Source organism: Mya arenaria, chromosome 6, assembly GCF_026914265.1.
Source record: "Mya arenaria isolate MELC-2E11 chromosome 6, ASM2691426v1".
In the NCBI taxonomy this organism is placed as follows: Eukaryota; Metazoa; Mollusca; class Bivalvia; order Myida; family Myidae; genus Mya; species Mya arenaria.
Genome location: NC_069127.1, coordinates 18,439,273 through 18,449,111, shown reverse-complemented (window position 1 = coordinate 18,449,111; position 9,839 = coordinate 18,439,273). Strand labels below are relative to the sequence as shown.

Below are 9,839 nucleotides of genomic sequence, written 5' to 3'. Positions count from 1 at the left end.
TGAAGTTCAGACTTTCATGGACATTTGTACACATATCACAGACTTACAGGGTGATTCATAAAACAACTACAAAAGAGCCAGTCTCCAGAAGAACCTGCTTTACTGACATTGTACAACAATTGCTTAAGCTATTAATTTTCAGCCTATTAGGATCTAGTATACATGCACTAATCAGAGGTTTGACAATTACAGGTTTACAGTCTATAAATGTTTTAAAGACATTGAATTATCATCCTTGTGATGTTTTGATGAAGCTTAGGAAGCTCCTATGCTACCTCCTTGTGCACTGAAGTTGTCTGATCTAGTGTCGTCCCGATGATCGATTATAATCGATAGTTGATCGCAAATGCCCACATCAGAGACAATCGATAGTGAAAGTAAAACTACCGATTATTTTTAATTTCACCAAAGGGTCCTCTCAGTGGATAATTCTTTCAGGAAGCCATATGCAAGGCAATGTAATTGTATGTACCAAAATAGTATCTAGAGTTGCATTCATGTTTATTAAACATTGGATGTCATTACAAAATATTGATGGTCAGTGGATGTACCTGTACGACTGTTTAAAAACATTATTTTACCTGAGCCATATGATCTGGGCCTACACTATTTGCCAATTGTATCCGATCTTTGATAAACAGATTGATCTATTGTTATTTTCTTAAATTCAATGAATTTTAAACTCAATAAAGTGTAGAACATTAGTGGAAGGAGTGTCAACACATTAATCAACAATACACTTAAGTTATTCACAATGTTTTATATTTCTAGTTTTTGATTGTTCAAAACGTGCCAAGTAATTTTGAAATGTCTCTGCTTGACAGTAACTTGTCCAGTAACAAAATTTGCACAGCAAAAAGTTTTTATGGTTTTGGATAAGTAAAACTAAAGGTGTCACTATATAACTTTACGTGAATATTGTTATGCTGTCCCAAACCCGTAAGATCCAACAATGATATACAGCAAAATTTCTTCAAATGTTTCATAATTTTCCAGTTCTTTTGTCTTTGTAAACAAAATCGATGGAGCACAGGTGTTTACTTTTGGTAGGTGTCTCGAAATGTGGTCAAATTGAATTGTTCCAAAACTCAAATTGACAGGTAGTCTAGTGCATCCGAGGAGTGACTGCAACACGTGGCCCATGTTGAGAGTCACGTCGGGCTGGTTTCCATCATTCACATCTAACCATGGCGTTATTATTTTACTCTCTGAAAATAAATTAGGGATATACTTTAATTGATGACCGACGTGAATGACTAATGCAATAATTATTAGTGTTGCAATATGATACAAGTAGCAATATATATCAAATTTTATACAATATGCTTCAAGAGAGTATTTTAAAGTTGTAATTTGAATTTAAGGGAGAATCATGTCAACGTTTTTAGGTGATTTTAAATGTTGTTTAATATTATTAATGGATCTACTTGTTTGTAAGGCGGTCCGCTTATAACACGGCCATCTCACTTCTTCCGTCTTATTCTTGTATGTCTGGCCAATATGTTGTTTTTTATCTCCAGGAAAAGTCTCAGTTGGATAATTTCAGTACTTTTTGACATGACACAGTCATATGGAAATAGAATTTTGAATGGAATCATTGCCCCGAGTTAATGTGAACTGAGTTTGAACAATTTCGACTTTTTTTACCTAAATTGATACCTTCTATGATAAATATTTTCTATTCAAAGATTTGACAGAGGAAGCTGGACTGCTAGCTGTAAATCGATTTCTGACTTGGCTTGAACCAGGTCAATGGTGTCGGCCATATAAAAAGTTAAAGGACCAATTTTCATGATCATGCAACATACATTTATACTTACTTTCTATTTTCTTCAGAAATTTATTACAATTGTATATTATCATCTCTTCTGTAGCTTTTTGGTCAGCATCTGTGGAGAATTCTGGTATAAAAAAGACCCAACGTCATGTGCTGTGGGGTTGCAATCTTCACTCAAGTAACTGTTGGCCTCTTTAGTATGTTGTTGTAGGAGTTCCAGAATGCCATGGAGCTTCAGTCCTACACAAAATGGAAATGCTTTATAAAAGAACTACTTAATTTCTGCTTCACAATTCCAGTGTTTCAGACTCATGGTGAAATTACGATGTTAGGAGAAATTAAATTGAAGTTATTGTCACAGTAGGAACTAATTTATAACATTCCGAGTCAAAACAAGAGCACCGCCTGCGGGTGCCTGGCGCTTGTCTGCTTAGTATCCAAGTAATTAAATGTCTCGTTGTCATATGCTTTGCCAATCAATGCAAATTTTCAAAATGTTTGAAATTACAAAATCGAACAAATTAAAATAAAGAAAAAATATGACAAAAGTCCAAGAAAAATAAATAAAATAAAAATGTTTCACCCAAAACCAGAAAAAAAAATACAAGTCGACCCCAAAAAAAACACATTTTATTTTTATTTTTTCCAATGTTTGACCGACTCCAAAACCAGAAATTAAACTAAACTAAAAACAAGAGGCCCATGAGGGCCTGTGCTCTACTGGCTTAGTTAGTTTGATCATTTTCAAATCAAAGCATGTATGTATGAGCAACAAAAGGAAGATGAATAAATGGAGACTTATGTTCCCAAGCGGCAATATAGCAATTTTAACAATTTCAAGGACCATAATCCAGTCATGCATGGGCAGATCAGGCTGATTTTCATAAGGAACCAAGCTCTCATGAATATCTTAAATACTTTATAAGTTTGGTGAAGATCCGAAAGCAAATAGAGACTTTATCACATAAACAAGCTGAATTATAGCAATATTTGACAATTTCAAGGGAGATAATCCAGTCGTGCATGGGTTCATCATGATGATTTTCGAAAGGAACCAAGCTCTCATGGAAATCTGATTACTGTAATAGTTTGGTTTAAGATCCGAAAAGAAATGGAGACTTTATCACACAAACAAACTGAATTATAGCAAAATTTGACAATTTTAAGGGAGATAATCCAGTCGCGCATGGGTTCATCTGGCTGATTTTCAAAAGGAACCAAGCTCTCATGGATATCTAATTACTTTATAAGTTTGGTGAAGATCCGAAAAGAAATGGAGACTTTATCACATAAACAAGCTGAATTATAGCGAAATTTGACAATTTCAAGGGAGATAATCCAGTCGCGCATGGGTTCATCTGGCTGATTTTCGAAAGGAACCAAGCTCTCATGAATATCTAACAACTGTGTAAGTTTGGTGAAGATCTTAAAAGAAATAAGAACTTAATGGCGTAAACAAGCCAATTATAGCAATTTTGACTAATTCAAGGGAGATAATCCAGTCATGCATAGGCGGTTTTCGAAAGGAACCGAGCTCTCGTGGATATCTAACTACTGTATAAGTTTGATCAAGATACGATCAAAACTGAAGACTTTAGAGCATAAACAAACAATTGTTTACTGACGCCCAATTTTGACTAATTCAAGGGCCATAATCCAGTCATGCATGGGCGGATCTGGCTGGTTATCGAAAGGAAGCGAACTCTCATGGATATCTAACTACTGTATAAGTTTGATCAAGATACAATCAAAAATAAAGACTAGAGAATAAACAAACATTTGTTTACGGATTCACGGACGCACGGACAACGCGTCACGACATAAGCTCTTTGGCCTTTGGCCAGTAGAGCTAAAAAATGGTGAATATTACATTTTTGGAATTTCTTATTCTCAAAAATCATGTTTTTTACCCCAAAAATAAAGTCAAACTCGGCATCTTTTGTATACATTGTGAAAAAGGGTATCAGATGTAACTATATTCCAAATATGAAAGTTATTGTCGTAAAACACTATGGAGCTGACTACAAACATTACAAACTTCTTCCTTGTCAGTTGTGTAACAAGAGGGCCATGATGACCCTGGTGCGCTCACCTGAGAACTGTTTCTGAAAACCATGAAACTTGAATGTTTCTCTTAACCTATTAAAAGGACAAAAAGATTCGGGGAGAGGTTAGGAGCCATGTTTTTTTTACGGATCCTAATAATTTAAAAAATCTTGGTAAAGCCTCGCCAAAGGAACAACTATGACAAATTTAATTTGAAATCTGGCCAGTTGTTTTTAACAAAATAATTTTAGAGTTTTTCCTTTCTGTTGCCAAGGCAACAACAGTTCTACATAGAATTCAATTCTTTGAACTACTTTGAAAGGGGCTCACCCAAGGAACATCGCTGTAAAGTTTTATCAAAATTGGCCTAGGTGTTTAGGAAAAGATGTCGTTTGAAGCAAAATGATGATGGACGGACGACGGACAAAGACCGGTCACAATAGCTCACCATGAACCTCTGGCTCAGGTGAGATAAAAATCATGGAGCAGAGACTTAATTTTGTTTTAGAATATATAAATAATCACCTTTGAACTGATTTATTGAAGCCATAACACGGTATAGAAGAAAGTGGCCCTTCAGAGCAGATACAGCATGTTGCTTCTTCTCTGCAGTCAGCAACTCACTGTAGCCAGTCTCCTCCAACAGTGAAATGGTTTCATTAAATACATCTGCAACTGTTTCAGTTGTAGCATCCTCAATCTGAAAGTTAAATAAGTAACACATTTGAATAATTTGGTTTCATTTTCTTCAAAATAACAGGACTATATCACTGATGAAGTAATAACGTAAACCTGTAATGTGATTAATTATATACAAAATCAGTTTGCAAGTTTTACTAGTCTGGATGTTTTCAAAAATAAAATTCATACTTTTGATGAAATCAAAGTCAATTTAACATCAACAATAAAATTATTTAGCTCAATTATGTTGCAAGCTAATGGGTTATAGAAAAAATAATGATGAAAATAAATTTAATGAAATGACCAGAACCGAACTGGATCCTAGGTTATGAAATTTTCTTGAGCATAATTATTTTCAATTTTATACTCAGAAATCTATGACTTATGACTATGATTGGATGAAACGAATCACTAGATAAATTTTGACCACCGATATGTATGATCAGTATAAGACTGTCCATGCTAATGTTAGTTTGATAATGCAGACCCTGAACTAAACAAGAGCGGTCACAGGAACATGACAAATGCCCCCTGAAAGCCCTCGTTGGACATATAGCTATAGTATTTGGGCCTCACTGGACAGATTGCCATTTTGGCCCATTAGTATGAAATGTTTTTCAGATCAAGGTCACCACGACTTTGACCCATTGATCTCAAAATCAATAGGGTTCATGTGCTGGTCATGACCAACGAGCATACCAAGTTTGACATCCCTGGACCCAAACATTCTCAAGTTATTGATCGGAAACCATTTTTCAGCGTAAGGTCACAGTGACCTTGACCTTTGACCGACTGACCTCAAAATCAATAGGGTTCATCTGCTGGTCATGACCAACCAACCTACCAAGTTTGAGGTCCCTGGGTCGAGGCATTCTCAAGTTATTGATCGGAAACGGTGTTAGGGGACGGACAAACGGTTCAACCACTATATGCCACCCTACAGGTGCATAAAAAGAGAAGAACAATTAAAGGCGTTTGCGGCAGTTACAAATCTCGGCTCTCGCGAGAGTTCATACTGATGAGTTGTAAATGCAGGTGACTGCTTAAAGCAGGCTGAAAGTAATACAGAAAGCTCCTATAGGAGCTTTCTGTATTACTTTCAGTCTGCATTAGGCTGTAAATTGGCTTAAAACAGTTTAATCATACTTCCGGTTTAGAGAGTGTCCGAAATTTTACTGTAAATGGTACTAAACCATAGAAAAATGTGCATTTAAAGAGCCAATAAAATCTTAAAACTATCGGCGACCCTCATTTTTTATTTCATATTTCAACTAAGCTTTGATTGGTCTTTCAAACTACAAAGTTTAAACAAAATCTATTATTTAGAAAAAAAATCACCCTAACTGCCACAAACGCCTTTAAACGTAGAAATAAATACCTGCTTGATAGCAGCTCTAACATCTAATCTTTGAATTTCGTCCGTCGGAATTACTCTGAAGTCGGGCTCTACCCCCTCCAAGATGTATTTTGTTATGTGTTGGTTTAAGCATCTTGGTCCAGGATGGCCATTCAGTATTGCTGTGGCTACAGCCTTTCCAATCAGGCAATACTCTTTTTTGTCCAAAAGATTTGGTTTAAAACTGAAAGTATTTCCCTCGAAGACAGGTGACCCTTTGAATAGCAATAAAAAAATTCTCTTTGCAATCCACCAGCATCAACACCTTCTTCACCAATGAAATGGACTCGTAGGGTTTTATTCCAATCTTCTAATTCTGTTTCTTCTAGTTGTTCGATAGCAGTCGTACTGAACAACCTTCTTACTACCTTGATGGTCCAAGGTGTTTCTGTTTTGTCATCTATGTTTGCTCGCATCTCTTTTACAGCCTCCAACAGGGTCCTATAAATAAGGCAATTAGAACGCTGTAATATACATACACTTAAATAAGGCCTAAATTCTGAAGAGAAGCAAAAATACATAGTTTATTTATCCTTTTGCTATGTTAAATACGGGTGGTCACAGACCACATGTCTCGCCTTGCATTTGCCTGTCACAAGAGTAACAGCACTGTTGTCATAGTTGTGGCCCTTGTCTATTGCCCTTGTCACCTCATCACGCAACAGTCTCATGAAGGTAAACATTTATGTAAAGTTGTGTCAAAATCCTGCCATGCATGGAGTTAAGAGCCAGGACAAGATGGTTTGGCACTAATTTTGACCTTTAACCTCTATGGTGTGACCTTCACCTTTAAGCTACAGACCTGCTTCTTGCTTGAGACACATCGTCTCATTACTTTGAACAAATTTTCCAAGTCATTTGAAAATCCTAACATCAGTCAGGATTGAGGAAGTTACAGCCCGGACAAGGCTTTTTGGTCTCAAATTTGACCTTTGACCTCAACTTATGACCTTGTCCTTGTAGCTAGAGACCTGGTTATTGTATGCGACACACCGTCTCATCACAGTAAACAATTGTGCCAAGTTATTTGAGATTCCTTCAATCAGCAAGGAAGTTACAGCCTGGACAAAGTATGTCGGACGGACGCACGAACGGACGGACGCACACACTAAAAAAAAATCAGACATTAGGGCGGCTATGTCTAGCTCCCTCTCAAGAGGGCTCGACAAAAAGTGTGCCAAATTGTACAAAAATCTTGAGTATGCAAGGAACAATAACGTGATGGGACATGACACGAAACGATAAATTGATTCTATGTATAGCCTCCCACAATTTAGTTAGTTAAATAAATGTGAAATTCAACTACCTATTACAAGCATCAGATTGTAGGGGCAAGTACCTTGGGATTATCACATCATTACAGCTAGTGTCTCCACAGGTAGCAGCATGTACAGACAGTATTATCTAGTGAAAATCGCTCTCCACAGACATGGCAGTCCTCTTCTGTGCTTGTAGATGCTTTTCTGTTGACAAAACAGATACAATTAATTTTATCCAATAAATAAAAGCAGATAAATGTTTGTACCAGTGGAGCTATTTAACATTTTCCTATGTAAAGATGCTGTATGGATCAAAGTAATAGGTAAGCTGGGTATTTGAGTATTTACTCAATACAGAAAGATCAATTACTCAATTGCTTAAGAAATAATAACAAAACTTAAACAAACAAATGCCATGTTGTTAGTAATATTTGGACAATTGAACACCTCTACTTTGTAGCTCTCCCCTAGCAAGTAGCGATGACTGACGGAATTGTTGTTTAAACCAACAAAATACAAGAATATCAGTGAAACTGATGTATGCTCCCCAAATGAATGCTTGACACATGATTAGGACATTCATTAAGAAGGCATGGTGGTCAAAGGGTCGGGAAGAAGAAAAAGTAATGTAAACCTCAAATATGTAGTAAATTCATAGAGCCAAAAAATACATAATCTTGCACATCTCCAATTCATAGTGACACTTCACATCAAGTTTCATTAAATTCCATTCAGTAGTTGCAGAGAACTAGCGCTGACATCTCCCTGATGTATATATGTAGAAATAATCAAAGGGCCATTACTCAGATGGAAATCATTGAGCCCGAAATTGCATACATCTTGCACATCTTCACACCATAGTGACACTTCACATCGAATTTCGTTGATTTCCTTTCAGTAGTTTCTGAGAACTAGAGCTGACAAGAATGAGACGGACGGACTGACGTACAGACGGACAAAAATACATATGTCTTGCACATCTCCAATTCATTGTGACACTTCACATCAAGTTTTGTTAAATTCCGTTCAGTAGTTGCATAGAACTAGTGCTGACAAGAATCTCCATCATGTGTATATGTAGAAATATTCAAAGGGCCATAACTCAGTAGGAAATTCATGGAGCCCGAAATAAAATATGTCTTGCAAATCTGCACTTCATAGTGACACTTCACATCAAGTTTCGTTGAATTCCTTTCAGTAGTTTCTGAGAACTAGCGCTGACAAGAATCTCCCTCATGTATATATGTAGAAATAATCAAAGGGCCATAACTCATTAAAAAATTCATGGATCCGGAAATAAAATATGTCTTGCACATCTCCACTTCATAGAGACACTCCACGTCAAGTTTCGTTGGATTCCATTCAGTAGTTTCTGAGATCTAGCGCTGACAAGAATCTCCCTCATGTATATATGTAGAAATAATGAAAGGGCCATAACTCAATAAAAAAATCATGGATCCGGAAATAAAATATGTCTTGCACATCTCCACTTCATAGAGACACTACACGTCAAGTTTTGTTGGATTCCATTCAGTAGTTTCTGAGATCTAGCTCTGACAAGAAAAACGTTACACACGGACGGACGGACAGACGGACGGACAAAGTGGCGACTTTGTTTGATGGGGGTATAATAACATTTATCAACTGTAACATATTCTTTATATACATGTATCATAGATCTAGCCTTTTCAATCATCATTTTCTACAAAAAAACCCCACCTACATGGTGTCAGAATAAAGTTTCTTCCAATCAAAAGAGCATTTGCGTATCCCAGTTTGTCAAAATGTATATGTACAAATATCGATTTCCCTTTTTATATCATTCAACTGATACAATGCTTATTATGATACATGTATATCATGAACGAATTTTCAACAAAGTAAACAAAAACATTGAAACTGCAATGCCAATATAATAAATAATTACTTTGATTGATCTACTGGAATCTGACTACCTACTTGTCTGCTACTGGTTGAAGTCTTTAAAAACATAAATTAAAAAAGTTAAAATATAATTCTAACATGACGTGCGATGTCGTCACTTTAAATATTAAGAATTGTACAGTGGTATTTTCTGCAGCAAATCCTGTTAATCCTTTCCTCCACATTAGCAAGTTTTAGCACCTTTGCAAACAGAGAAAAACTAGATCAGGCAGCTCCTATATGAGCTGCCTGATCAGCGTCTACACTGTTTGCTAAACAAACTTATTCATAACATTCGGATTTGGTATTTTCCCTTATCACAGTATTTTAATTTTTTTATGTTCTAACAAGAGCACAGCAGAGCGAATTCATAGGAAAGTGTGTACCGAGTTTCATTTGAAAATGTTGAACGGTTTTTGAGTTATAAGGTAAGGTTAAAGTTTTGGGACAATGCAGACAACGCCAAGGCTATTACAATAACTCGACTTTTTTTCTTTGAAAACAGACGAGCTAAAAATAGCCTGTGGAGGAAAGGGATAAAGTAGTTCATGTTAACATGTAACTAGACGTTCACATATGAAATAATCCTTCTGCATTATGTTTCTTCTGAACCATAAAAATCATGTTAAAATAGAAAAAAAGAGCCTTCACTTTCCATAATGTATAGGTAGTGTCCTCCCTGTTCTTATCAGTTAATTTCACTACACTATTGCCAGCGTTCTCACTAGGAGTTTTAAAGTTCACTGTTCAATGCTTC

At 36.1% G+C, this 9,839-nt stretch overlaps 1 protein-coding gene across 1 annotated transcript; it reads right to left on the bottom strand.

Annotated features, from left to right (window-relative positions):
- Positions 1-921: 921 nt before the first annotated feature.
- On the bottom strand, positions 922-7,348 carry LOC128237602 (uncharacterized). The gene is given in 7 exon segments (XM_052953191.1): positions 922-1,208; positions 1,821-1,919; positions 1,922-2,017; positions 4,349-4,523; positions 5,883-6,130; positions 6,133-6,341; positions 7,240-7,348. Coding segments are annotated over 6 exon segments (1,089 nt in total). The 5' UTR covers positions 6,317-6,341; positions 7,240-7,348.
- Between the last annotated feature and the right edge of the window lie 2,491 nt (positions 7,349-9,839).